We start from the raw sequence: 12,853 nt of genomic DNA on the forward strand, positions 1-12,853 counted from the left end.
ACCATGTTGGTCAGACTAGTCTCAAACTCTTAACCTCAGGTGATCCACCCATCTCGGTCTCCCAAAGCGCTGGGATTACAGGCGTGAGCCACTGCGCCTGGCCCAGATATGGTATCATTTCTTTGGTAAAATCTCAATATGTGCGGTGGATAAACAGATGGATAAACAAAACGTGGTGTATACATACAAGGGAATACTATTCTCTCTTAAAAAGAAAGTGACACAGCCTTGAGGACATTATACTAAGTGAAAGAAGCCAGTTACAGACAAATAATGATTCCACTTAAGGTATCTAGTCAGACCCATACAGACAAGAAGTAGAATGAGGGGAGGAGGGGGATGACAAGGACAGGAATGGGGAGTTGTTTAATAGGTAGTTTCAGTTTTGCAAGATGAAGTTCTATTTTTCTTTTTTCTTTTTTTTTTTTTTTTTTGAGACTGAGTCTGCAACCTCTGCCTCCCGAGTTCACGCCATTCTCCTGCCTCAGCCTCCCGAGTAGCTGGGACTACAGGCGCCCGCCACCACGCCTGGCTAATTTTTTTCTATTTTCAGTAGAGACGGGGTTTCACCGTGTTAGCCAGGATGGTCTCGAACTCCTGACCTTGTGATCCTCCCGCCTCGGCCTCCCAAAGTGCTGGGATTACAGGTGTGAGCCACCACGCCCGGACTATTTTTCATTCTTTTAATTGCAAGATGAAGAGTTCTGAAGATTGATTGCTCAACAACGTGAATGTACTTAACAGTACTGAATTGTACACTTAGAAATGATTAAGATGGTAAATCATATTAAGATGGTAAATTTTGTATTTTACCACAATTAAAATTTTGTAATTTCACAATTCCTTAATTTTATCAACTACCCAGTGTCCAAATTTCCAGTTCTTATAATAAGTATCATACTATTTTTTTCAATGTGTTTGCTGAATTAGGGTCCTAATAAAATGCACAAGGGGCCATGTGTTACATCTCTTAAGTCTTTTTTAATCTATAGGTTCCCCACCACACTCCTCTCTTCCTTGCAATTTATTTGAAGAAACAAGGTTGTCTGTCCTGTGGCTTCTCATAGTCTAGATTCTGCTGACAGCATCCCATTGTGTTGTTTAACACCTTATTCTATCCTCTTATTCCCTGTTGGGCTTGGCGGCTTTGGGTTAGTTTTGAATTGGGCTCAGGAGGAGGCTAAAGACATCCAATTCTGCGGGAACGCAGCCCTGCGGGACCTGAAAAGGCGAGACTAAGTCACCAGCCAAGCTGCCTAGAGGCAATCTTAAAATGAGACTGGCTAGGACTGTGACAAAGACACCGTCCACATGCCTACTAGGTCAGTCACCTACAAAGCTGGCGAATGAGGAAAAGAGGGAAGGCAGGGCTACGCTGGGAAAGCTCTTTGTCCCCTATCCACGCGCACAAAACAGTTGTCACAACTGACGTCACCCGGGGCGGAGCCTTTGGACGGAAGTGACGCTTGCGCGGCCGCGGCGGAGTCGTCATAGAGGCGGGGCTGCGGCGGCTGCGGTGTTCCTCCGACTTCCGGACATCTCCCTGGGAGTCGCGCAGAGTGGGGTCAAAGGCAAGCAGTGCTCGCTGCGGTCTCTGGGGATCGGGACCGCGGCGGCGGCCCCGCGAGCGGGATGTTCCGGGGCTTGAGCAGTTGGTTGGGCTTGCAGCAGCCGGTGGCAGGCGGTGGGCAGCCCATTGGAGATGCTCCACCCGAGCAGCCGTCCGAGACGGTGGCTGAGTCTGCGGAGGAGGAGCTGCAGCAAGCGGGAGACCAGGAGCTCCTCCACCAGGCCAAAGACTTCGGCAGTGAGTCTACCCTGGCTCTGGGACCGGGAAGGGGGGGGCGCATTCCTCCTCTGGGACGGCCCTGGGGCGCGGGCCCGACTGGCTGGGGGATGAGGGGGCCGAGGTGGGAGGCAGGGGAGGAAGATGTGTCTGTCGGTCAGTCCTCTCTGGGTCGGGAGAGATTGGGGAGGATCTGGACGAGGCCAGAGCTTCATCTAGCAGTCAGGTCCTGTCCCTGAAGTTCCTGGTGACAAGTCTACAAAGTTTGCAGACATTGGAATCAGGTATGCAGTCAAGCAGTGTGACCCGACGTCTTCAGGTTTGACAAGGAATCTTTTTTGTTCAACTCGAAAACCTTCATTTACACCCCCCAGATCGGGGATCGTTGGCGAGCTTGAATTGGTTGAAAAAATAATTTTTTGCCCCTAGGTCAGAACGTGTTGTCTGAAGTAAACTGACAGTTACTGAATGTCAATGTCTGCCCCGGTCAAATGCTTTTTAGGTACAGAGACCTTTTTCCTTAAGGAGGGAGAGAAAATGCCAACTGTCTGCTATACGCAAGTTGCAGTACTAGATGTTTTATGAAAGATATCCCATTTCATCTGTTAAACACCCCCAGTGAGTTGGGGGAACAAGCCCAGAGTTATTGGGCCAAAGTTATACTGATAGTGAGTGGTAGAAGTGGAATTTGAGCTTCGATCTGTCTCATTTTAAAGCCCGTGCTCTTTCCAAGTTTACAGTCTACAGGGGTTGGGGGACAGGTGATAATAGACGTGGAGTAAACACATGCTGTAGTAATTCTCATTTCTGGAGAGACCATGGTGGGCTTCAGTGATCAGAGAAAGCATCTTCGAGGCCGGATATGGTGGCTCACGCCTGTAATCCCAGCACTTTGAGAGGCTGAGGTCGGCGGATCATGAGGTCAGCAGTTCGAGACCAGCCTGGCCAACACGATGTAACCCCGTCTCTACTAAAAATACAAAAAATAGCCGGGCGTGGTGGCGGGCACCTGTAATCCCAGCTACTCAGGAGGCTGAGGCAGGAGAATCGCTTGAACTGGGGAGGTGGAAGTTGCAGTGAGCTGAGATCGCACCACTGCACTCCAGCCTGGGTGACAGAGCAAGACTCCATCTCAAAAAAACAAAACAAAACAAAACAAAAAAACATCTTTGAGGAGGTGACCCCTAAAGCAGCCCAGCAGTACAAGTGAGAGAACTGCAACAAAGGTAGATACTAAGTTCAGCAACATTTGAAGAATCTACTAAAAGATGGGGGTGGGGGGATGGGGGTGGAGACGGGGATGTGGGAGGAGAGCAGCCTGAGAGTAGATAAACACATATTTGAGTAAGAAAGGGCCTAACAGTTTTTCTGGAGACAGGGTCTCACTCTGTCGCCCAGGCTGGAGTGCAGTGGCACGATCTTGGCTCACTGCAACCTCCACCTCCAGGGTTCAAGTGATCTTCCTACCTTATCCTCTCCAGTAGCTTGGATTACAGGCATGCACCACCACGCCCAGCTAATTTTTGTATTTTTAGTAGAGATGGGGTTTCGCGATGTTGGGCAGGCTGGGCCCTAACGTTTAAAAGTTTACTGTGGGATGAAAGGACAGGGAAAACAGACATAATCTCAAACCATGACAGTATATAATCTCAGCCCAAGGCCCCCAGGTAGAATAGTCTTGCTCTGTCGCCCAGGCTGGAGTGCAATGGCACGATCTCAGCTCATTGCAACCTCCAGCTCCTGGGTTCAAGCAATTCTCCTGCCTCAGCCTCCTAAGTAGCTGGGACTACAGGCACGCGCTGCCACACCTGGCTAATTTTTTTTTTTTTTTTTTGTATTTTTAATGGAGACAGGGTTTCACCATGTTGGTCAGGCTGGTCTCAAACTCCTGATCTCAAGTGATTCACCCACCTTGGCCTCAAAGTGGTGGGATTACAGGCGTGAGCCACCGCACCTGGCCCCTCTGAATATTTTCTAATAACTGCATTTTTCATATGGATGTGTACTTTAGAGCTAATGCTGCCATCTTTCTGCTCACCAGATTCTCTTTTGATATTTACGGAAGCTGAGGTTAGATGGAAGTACCCACAAACACACACACATTGTGAATTTAAAGCTTCAGAATAAATGAGAATTCTTTCTTGTCTGAAATTTATGTGATTTTAGAAAGTCGTAAAGGTTCTAGTTCATATACAAACTGTGAGAGACAAGAGAGATGATCAGATATTTTTTATTTCTACATATTGATCCTAAGAAGTATATTGTCTTTAAGAAGACCCATTTATGTTTTGAAAACTGGAATTAAACATCTGTGAGCCTGACTCCCAGAGTAGATTCATTTCTTAAGTCTTTTGAAATCTACATAAAATATCAGCCGGGTGCGGTGGCTCACGCCTATAATCCCAGCAGCTTTGGGAGGCCAAGGCGGGCAGATCACGAGGTCAGGAGATCGAGACCAGCCTGACCAACGTGGTGAAACCCTGTCCCTACTAAAAATACAAAAATTAGCTGGGCCTGGTGGTGCGCGCCTATAATCCCAGCTACTCAAGAGGCTGAGGCGGGAGAATCGCTTGAACCCGGGAGGCGGAGGTTGCAGTGAGCCGAGATCGCGCCACTGCACTCCAGTGTAGGTGACAAAGTGAGACTGCATCTCAAAAAAAAAAAAAAAAAAAATCTCTTGGGAGCCCCATTTGTTCTGCATATATTTGTTGAGTGCCTACCTTCAAGACTGGACACTAAATACTTCCTGGTTCCTGGTGACCTATTTATACATTTAGGCAACTCACCAGTTAGTGGTGGACACCCAGGCCTGCATTCCACTCCCTCACTCAAAACCAAACCTCCTGGTCTCCTGATTCTTGGCCCTCCCTCCTGATAAACTTACAACCTCCGATTGTCACTGTCTCCAAAGGAAGGAACAATTTATAGGAGAACTCACTTAAGAGCTCCTCCCTACCTCCCTCAAGGCCCCATGCCATTAAGTTGGTTGGTTGGTTTTTGTTAAAGTCAACCAAATTAAAGCTTTGCCTCTACTCTTTCTAAAAAAAATAAATAAATAAAAAGAAAATCTGTACCTCTGAGAATGTTAAATATCTGAATCAGTCACACAGTTTACATCAGTGGGAGGATGGCCAAAGATGAGCTTTGTGATCTTTAGCTTTTTCTAAACCGCCCCTAAAACTATTCCATGCCTAGGAATGGGGAAAGGGCCACCTCCTCCTCCTTTGAAAAGTGCTATTAGTATTGCAGTGGGACTGTGTTAGACTGTCCTCCTTTTTTTCTGTAGGGAAAGTATATTTCAAGTTCCAGCTGCCTAACTTGCAAACTAAGAGGACTCCTAAAGTTAGAGTGTACAGAGGTGACTATGTACCTGCTTTGATGTGGAAGTAAAATATCTAATTGAGTTCTGATAACGCACCCAGGTTTACAATGCAAACAGTCAATAGCTTGGATCCTAGGGCTTATGAACAATACTTTTTAAAATTGGGGATCTCAATTTGAAGAAGAAACTTAGGGACATTGCAGAAAATCTGAAAGGTCTTTTGCAGAAAAGAAGTCGTAGATGTTCCTTATGAGGATAGACCTGAGGCTGTGGGGTAGAAATGACTAGAGAAGTGAGAAGAATTTTCTGATTAGAGTTGAGTAACAGTAATTACTGCTGCCCTTCTAAGTCCTGTGCTCCCTACCCCTGGAAGTGGGGCTACCTGGATAGGAAGGTCCATTCCCACACTAAGATGCTGAAATTCTAAAATTGTATGAAATATAGTATCTTTGAAAAATTAACCAACTACTTTATAAGAATATTAATTTCCTAAGACTTTGCCACTGTATGCTTATTCTCTTCCTATTCTTGCGGCAGGCCTTAAACTCTACCTTGCTCTATGTTTACTTTAATAAATTTATGTTTTTTCTGACCTTTGAAGCTCTTCCTACTTTACTTTATTCTTACCATTCCTTTCAGTTCTTCAAGCCCTTGTCAACTTGCTCAACTGACCTGAGGCAGTGTGGGATTGGAGCATGAGCTTGGGATTTAGAGGCAGATAGCCTGTGTTTGAGTTCCCTACACTACTTACTGTCTTTATTGTTATATCATTTGCAAATTACAGAAAGTCCAGTGATCAGAGGCTTAATGAAAGGAACTTTATTTTTGTGTCAGGGAGTCCCCAAGAACCATCCCCAGGTTTGATGATTGGCTAGGAAGACTTATGGGACTCAGCATATAGTTGTATTCACGGCCGTGATGTATTGCAATGAAAGAGTACAAGAATAAAATCAGGAAAGGAAAAAGGCACATGGGGTGGAAGTCCAGGGGTAAGCAGGCACAGTAGAGTCACACAGGACGTGCTTAATTCCTCTAGCAAGAAGTTGTGACAACACGTGTGAGATGCTGTCTTCCAGGGAAGCTCATTAGAGACTCAGTGCCCAGGACTTTTACCGGGGACTGGTTGCATAGGTATCCTCTGCCTGCCACATATCCAAATTCCAGACCCCACAAGGAAAGCGGGAGTTCAGCATAAACCACAATGAGGCATTCTTAGCAGTTTAAGAAATGGTGGGAGCCCTCCTGAAATCTAAGTTCCCGGACACCCAGCCAGTGGCCAACCTTGAAAGCAAGCCTTTCCAAGGACAGCAGTCTCAGGCCTGCCATGTTAATGCTTTTCTGCAGAATCTCCAAGAAATGTGGGGATGGGAGGGAGGTCCCAGGGTCCGTTCCATAGCTCAACGATGTGATCAGGGAACCAATCTCTTCCACGCTTCCTCTCCTTCATCCACAGTGAGTTGGTTTCCATCCTCAGGCTGATCATTTCAGGCTCACAAGACAGCAACTGCAGTAGAAAGGGAGGACGAGGACTCTCCCCATAGCTCCCTTTTTATTAAGAAAGAAAATCTTTCTGGATGCCGACTTGCAGGTATCCCCTTAAATTTCTTGGGGTGGAGCTGTCACATGGCTTTTCTAAGCTTCACGGGACTCTCAGCAAGTATGTGGCAGAGATCCTGACAGAGGTAGTGCCATTACCTTCGTTGGTGTGGCCTTGTCAAGATTCATTCTCTGGGGCTGGCCACATGGGCACGCATCAAAATTGGGGTGGTTTTTTTTTTTTTTTTTTTTTTTTATTGATCATTCTTGGGTGTTTCTTGCAGAGGGGGATTTGGCAGGGTCACAGGACAATAGTGGAGGGAAGATCAGCAGATAAACAAGTGAACAAAGTTCTCTGGTTTTCCTAGGCAGAGGACCTTGCGGCCTTCCGCAGTGTTTGTGTCCCTGGGTACTTGAGATTAGGGAGTGGTGATGACTCTTAACGAGCATGCTGCCTTCAAACATCTGGTTAACAAAGCACATCTTGCACCGCCCTTAATCCATTCAACCCTGAGTGGATACAGCACATGTTTCAGAGAGCACAGGGTTGGGGGTAAGGTCACAGATCAACAGGATCCCAAGGCAGAAGAATTTTTCTTAGTACAGAACAAAATGAAGTCTCCCATGTCCACCTCTTTCTACACAGACACGGCAACCATCCGATTTCTCAATCTTTTCCCCACCTTTCTCCCCTTTCTATTCCACAAAACCGCCATTGTCCTCATGGCCCGCTCTCAATGAGCTGCTGGGTACACCTCCCAGACGGGGTGGTGGCCAGGCAGAGGGGCTCCTCACCTCCCAGTAGGGGCGGCCGGGCAGAGGGGCTCCTCACCTCCCAGTAGGGGCGGCTGGGCAGAGGCGCCCCTCACCTTCCGGACGGGGCGGCTGGCCGGGCGGGGGGCTGACCCCCCCACCTCCCTCCCGGACGGGGCAGCTGGCCGGGCAGAGGGGCTCCTCACTTCCCAGTAGGGGCGGCCGGGCAGAGGCGCCCCTCACCTCCCGGACGGGGCGGCTGGCCAGGCAGGGGGCTAACCCCCCCACCTCCCTCCCGGACGGGGCGGCTGGCCGGGCGGGGGGCTGACCCCCCCCACCTCCCTCCCGGACGGGGCGGCTGGCCGGGCTGGGGGCTGACCCCCCCACCTCCCTCCCGGACGGGGCGGCTGGCCGGGCGGGGGGCTGACCCCCCCACCTCCCTCCCGGACGGAGCGGCTGGCCGGGCAGAGGGGCTCCTCACTTCCCAGTAGGGGCGGCCGGGCAGAGGCGCCCCTCCCCTCCCGGACAGGGCGGCTGGCCGGGCGGGGGGCTGATCCCCCCACCTCCCTCCCGGACAAGGCGGCTGGCCGGGCGGGGGGCTGACCCCCCCACCTCCCTCCCGGACGAGGTGGCTGCCGGGCGGAGACGCTCCTCACTTCCCAGACGGGGTGGGTGCTGGGCTGAGGGGCTCCTCACTTCTCAGATGGGGCGGCTGCCGGGCGGAGGGGCTGCTCACTTCTCAGATGGGGCGGTTGCCAGGCAGAGGGTCTCCTCACTTCTCAGACGGGGCGGCCGGGCAGAGACGCTCCTCACATCCCGGACGGGGCGGCAGGGCAGAGGTGCTCCCCACATCTCAGACGATGGGTGGCCGGGCAGAGACGCTCCTCACTTCCCAGATGTGATGGCGGCGGGGCAGAGACGCTCCTCACTTCCCAGATGTGATGGCGGCCGGGAAGAGGCCCTCCTCACTTCCTAGATGGGATGGCGGCCGGGCAGAGACGCTCCTCACTTTCCAGACTGGGCAGCCAGGCAGAGGGGCTCCTCACATCCCAGACGATGGGCGGCCAGGCGGAGACACTCCTCACTTCCCAGACGGGGGGGCGGCCGGGCAGAGGCTGCAATCTCGGCTCTTTGGGAGGCCAAGGCAGGCGGCTGGGAGGTGGTTGTAGCGAGCCGAGATCACACCACTGCACTCCAGCCTGGGCGCCATTGAGCACTGAGTTAACGAGACTCCGTCTGCAATCCCGGCACCTCGGGAGGCCGAGGCTGGCAGATCACTCGCGGTTACTAGCTGGAGACCAGCCTGGCCGACACAGCAAAACCTCGTCTCCACCAAAAAAATACGAAAACCAGTCAGGCGTGGCGGCGCGCGCCCGCAATCGCAGGCACTCGGCAGGCTGAGGCAGGAGAATCAGGCAGGGAGGTTGCAGTGAGCTGAGATGGCAGCAGTACCGTCCAGCTTCGGCTGGGCATCAGAGGGAGACCGTGGGGAGAGGGAGAGGGGGAGGGGAAGGGGGAGGGGGTGGTTTTAACAAAGCAGAAGAGATGGGCTACTGGCTGGGCAGTCAGCAAGATCTGCCCCTATCACATAGGACAAATCATTTTTCCTCTGTGAGCCTCAGCTTCCCTTTTTTTGAACTGGGCAGATTATTCCTTCTCCTTGTCCCAGGAAGGTTATGAGAATAAAACATGGCATAATTAAAATGAAGGTAAAACAACTACTTTAAATGTTAGCTGTCGGCCCCCACCTTCCAGCAGGTCGCTAAGTCGTATTCAGATACATTTGAATTTGGCTTCCTTTTCTTTGGCGCTACTTCGTTTCAGACCCTCACTTTATGGACTGAAGTGGACATTGTACTCCTGTTACTTCCTGTTAACTCCTATCTTAGTTTCAGTTTTTTCCTAGCCGGTTCATAAAAACTGTCTTTGGCCAGGTGTGGTGGCTTACAGTTGTCATCCCAAAACTTTGGGAGGCCAAGGCGGGTGGGTTGCTTGAGCCCAGGAGTTTGAGACCAGCCTGAACAACATAGTGAGACTCCATCTCTATAAAAAATAAAAATCAAAATAAAAACTGTCTTCAACGTGGTGTCAGCTGATCTCTTTGCAAAATTAATAAATCACTTCTTGTCTTTATGGACTTCTTCCCTGAAAATCTCTTGTCATGCTCTGCATCTCACTCCCAGGCCACTCTAATAACTCTCTGGAGACAGTTCTCCCTCCATGCTGCCACATCTGCTTAATGAATAATCTTGTTCCTCCTTTTGTCTTTGATTCTCTATTTATTTGTTTTGCTTTAGAGATGGACGTTCCTAGAGGGCAAGAACTCGTGCTTTCTCAGATATTCAGTGTGTTCAGTAAACTCCATCCATGGAGTCATTAAAATCTAAGGAATGCAATGATTATGCTAAAATACCAGTTTTTAAATGACAGTTCTCCCTTGGAATAAAAATCATTGTTTGAATTCAAAATATGTTTCTGAGGAAAGGATAAAAGGAATTTATTTCCAAAAGAACCCTCTTCTTTCGGAACTTTAGATTTGTTTCTCTGACTGCAAAGCATGGTTTTGTTCCTGGACCAAACTGAGGGTCAGGCTGCTATTTCTCGTGGCCCAATAACAAGATGCAGGTCAACTGGGAAGGAAGAGAGTTTTTGTTTCTGTAACCAGTTACAGGGAGAAGGCCTGGAAATTATCACCAGACCAACTCAAAATTAGAAAGTTTTCCAGAGCTTATATGCCTTCTAAGCTATATGTCTACGTGTAAGTGTGCACTCATCTAAAGACATAAGTGATTAACTTCTTTTAATCTATAACTAAGGTCTGAGTCCTGAAGACCTTCCTCTGGAGCCTCAGTAAATTTACTTTATCTAACTGGGTCCAGGTGCTGAGGTGATTACCCTTATCTTGTCTCCAGCTAAATCATGGAGGTTTGGGGAGTTCCTTCAGACTCCCAATCAACTTGTTTGTGGAGGCCTGGGGAGTCTCTTCAGACCCCCCAGTAAAACTTACTTAATCGTGCTTTAAGGTTCAGGAAAGTCCTAGGCAAAACTCTTGGGCTTTTGTTACATCCCAGCCTTTGGATAAGGTCACTGGCTTTTAATATTTAACTTAACCACTCAGTCAGTACTGAAACAGTTGTGATGGAAGCCTATGTTAGTGAGTCCTGGCCTGCCGCAATCCCCACTGTCAATTTGCGCATGATTTCTATCATGCTTGTATATTTATTTATCATGAGAATCGTAGGGAGATGGGGCATCATAATCTTTCTGGCTACTTCTTGCTTAGAGGGGCTCATCATTATGGGGCACTGAATGCAGCACTGAAGTAGAAGAGGTCGACTTGTTCCCGGTAGCACTCTCTGTTTCAGAGGCTTAGAGGCAGCACCTGCTGAAACATAATAGTATGTAACAGCAACACATATAAATAGGTTACTGCTGTTTTCTTCTGAAGTTTAAGTTGTCTAGTCTTCAGTTCACAGGGCTTTAAGAAAGCACAGCTTAGGTTTCAGTGATTTCCAAATAGGAAAAATGGGGAAAAAGGAAAAGGAAAAATTGAAAACATTATTTTGAAGACCTGTGGCCAGAAAAATTAGAATTTAATCCAAACTGTGGAAAAAAATAAAAACTGAAAAACATCAGGCATAGAATTTAACAACAGGTATACTATAGTTTTTGAAACATAATTTCTCTCTCTCTAGTTTCCTATTTTTATTAGAAGACAAATCGTGGTAGGACCAATTTGCTTTATTGTACTTGGCCAGATTATTTGTATAAAGTGCAGCAAGAAAAATCATTTTCTTTTAAAATAAAATTTTTTTATTTAATATATATTTTAAAAATTAAAAAAAAAAACAGGCTTTGATGGAACTTTGTTCCATAGAAGGAATCTGAGATAAGACTTTTTTTTTTTTTTTTTTTGAGACAGAGTTTTGCTCTTGTTGCCCAGGCTGGAGTGCAATGGCATGATCTCGGCTCACCGCAACCTCCGCCTCCTGGGTTCAAGTGATTCTTCTGCCTCAGCCTCCCAAGTAGCTGGGATTACAGGCATGTGCCACCATGTGCAGCTAATTTCGTATTTTTAGTAGAGACGGGGTTTATCCATGTTGGTCAGGCTGGTCTCAAACTCCTGACCTCAGGTGATCCACCCACCTCGGCCTCCCGGAGTGCTGGGATTACAGAAGTGAGCCACCTTACCTGGTAAGATAAGACCTTTTTAAAGCCAAGCCCAGCCATGGATTTGTACCATGAAATACCTATGACTTGGGTGAATTCCTCTCCTCTTGAGGTCCCAAGATAACTTGGGGTTCCTGGCCTGTCAGAAGGTGACATTCTTTACTTACCACAGACCAGAAACCCTGTACAGGGACTGTGTACACAAAATATGAGGGCAGTTTTCCAAGGGTTTTCTTGGCTCCCTAAGTCAAGTTTGATTCATTAAAGGAAAACACACCATTCCAGTTAAAGCCTTGGTAAAATAACCAGTTTTTCCAGTTGTGTCCTGTTATAAATGAAAACAGATTCTTATTGAACTTATGCAAATAACTATATTGCCATAATTAAGAATACTCACAAATAGTTTCCAAATTCTGGAGAAAATTGGGTAGAAACAAATATGCTCCACATTTTGTTCATGGGAGTATACTAAATTGTTAAAAGCTGTCAGTAGCTCAGAAGAAAAGTTTCCTTGACTCTGAAAAGTAAAACAAAGGATTAGCAATATTTTAAGCAAAAACTCAAAAAGATCACTCCAGTCTCCTATTCAGTTCATGCAGTTAATTCCTGTCCTGCTTGATATTAATGAACATGTTAGCTCTTCAGGAGTCCTGAACATTTTTCCTCTATTCTGATGTCACAATCTCCAAAGTTATCAGAAACCTGCATTCGAGAGCACTTGTTAGAGCTTTATAGCTGATTATAAAATCAACTTCTAAAGAGGACCAAAACAGCCAGGCACAGTGGCTCATGCCTGTAATCCCAGCACTTTGGGAGGCCAAGGCAGGTGGATCACCTGAGGTCAGGAGTTCAAGACCAGCCTGGCCAACATGGTGAAACCCCATCTCTACAAAAATACAAACAAAATTAGGCATGATGGCGGGTACCTATAATCCCAGCTACTTGGGAGGCTGAGGCAGGAGAATCACTTGAACCTGGGAGGCGGAGGTTGCAGTGAGCCAAGATCATGCCGTTGCACCCCAGCCTGGGCAACAGAGTGAGACTCCACCTCAAAAAAAAAACTAAATAAAGAGGACCAAAACAAGACAACAGTTGTTCATGGATGACAAAAAGTTTTCGGGTAGCCATAAAGACACAGTTGAGGCTGGGCATGGTGGCTCACGCCTGTAATCCTAGCACTTTGGGAGGCTGAGGTGTGTGGATTGCCTGAGCTCAGGAGTTTGTGACCACTGCAGGCAACACAGTGAAACCCCGTCTCTACTAAAAATACAAAAATTTAGCCAGGC

General features: G+C 47.8%; 1 protein-coding gene across 1 annotated transcript in view; it reads left to right on the forward strand.

The window, feature by feature from the left end:
• The first annotated feature begins 1,476 nt into the window (after positions 1 to 1,476).
• SYAP1 (synapse associated protein 1) overlaps positions 1,477 to 12,853 on the forward strand; it is a 46,885-nt gene continuing 35,508 nt past the window's right edge. Inside the window, exon 1 of the mRNA XM_019019567.4 lies at positions 1,477 to 1,807. Within this exon, the coding sequence (XP_018875112.1) occupies positions 1,633 to 1,807 (175 nt within the window). The 5' untranslated portion in view covers positions 1,477 to 1,632. The remainder of the gene's footprint in view (positions 1,808 to 12,853) is intronic.

This window comes from Gorilla gorilla, chromosome X (assembly GCF_029281585.2).
Source record: "Gorilla gorilla gorilla isolate KB3781 chromosome X, NHGRI_mGorGor1-v2.1_pri, whole genome shotgun sequence".
Taxonomy (NCBI): Eukaryota; Metazoa; Chordata; class Mammalia; order Primates; family Hominidae; genus Gorilla; species Gorilla gorilla.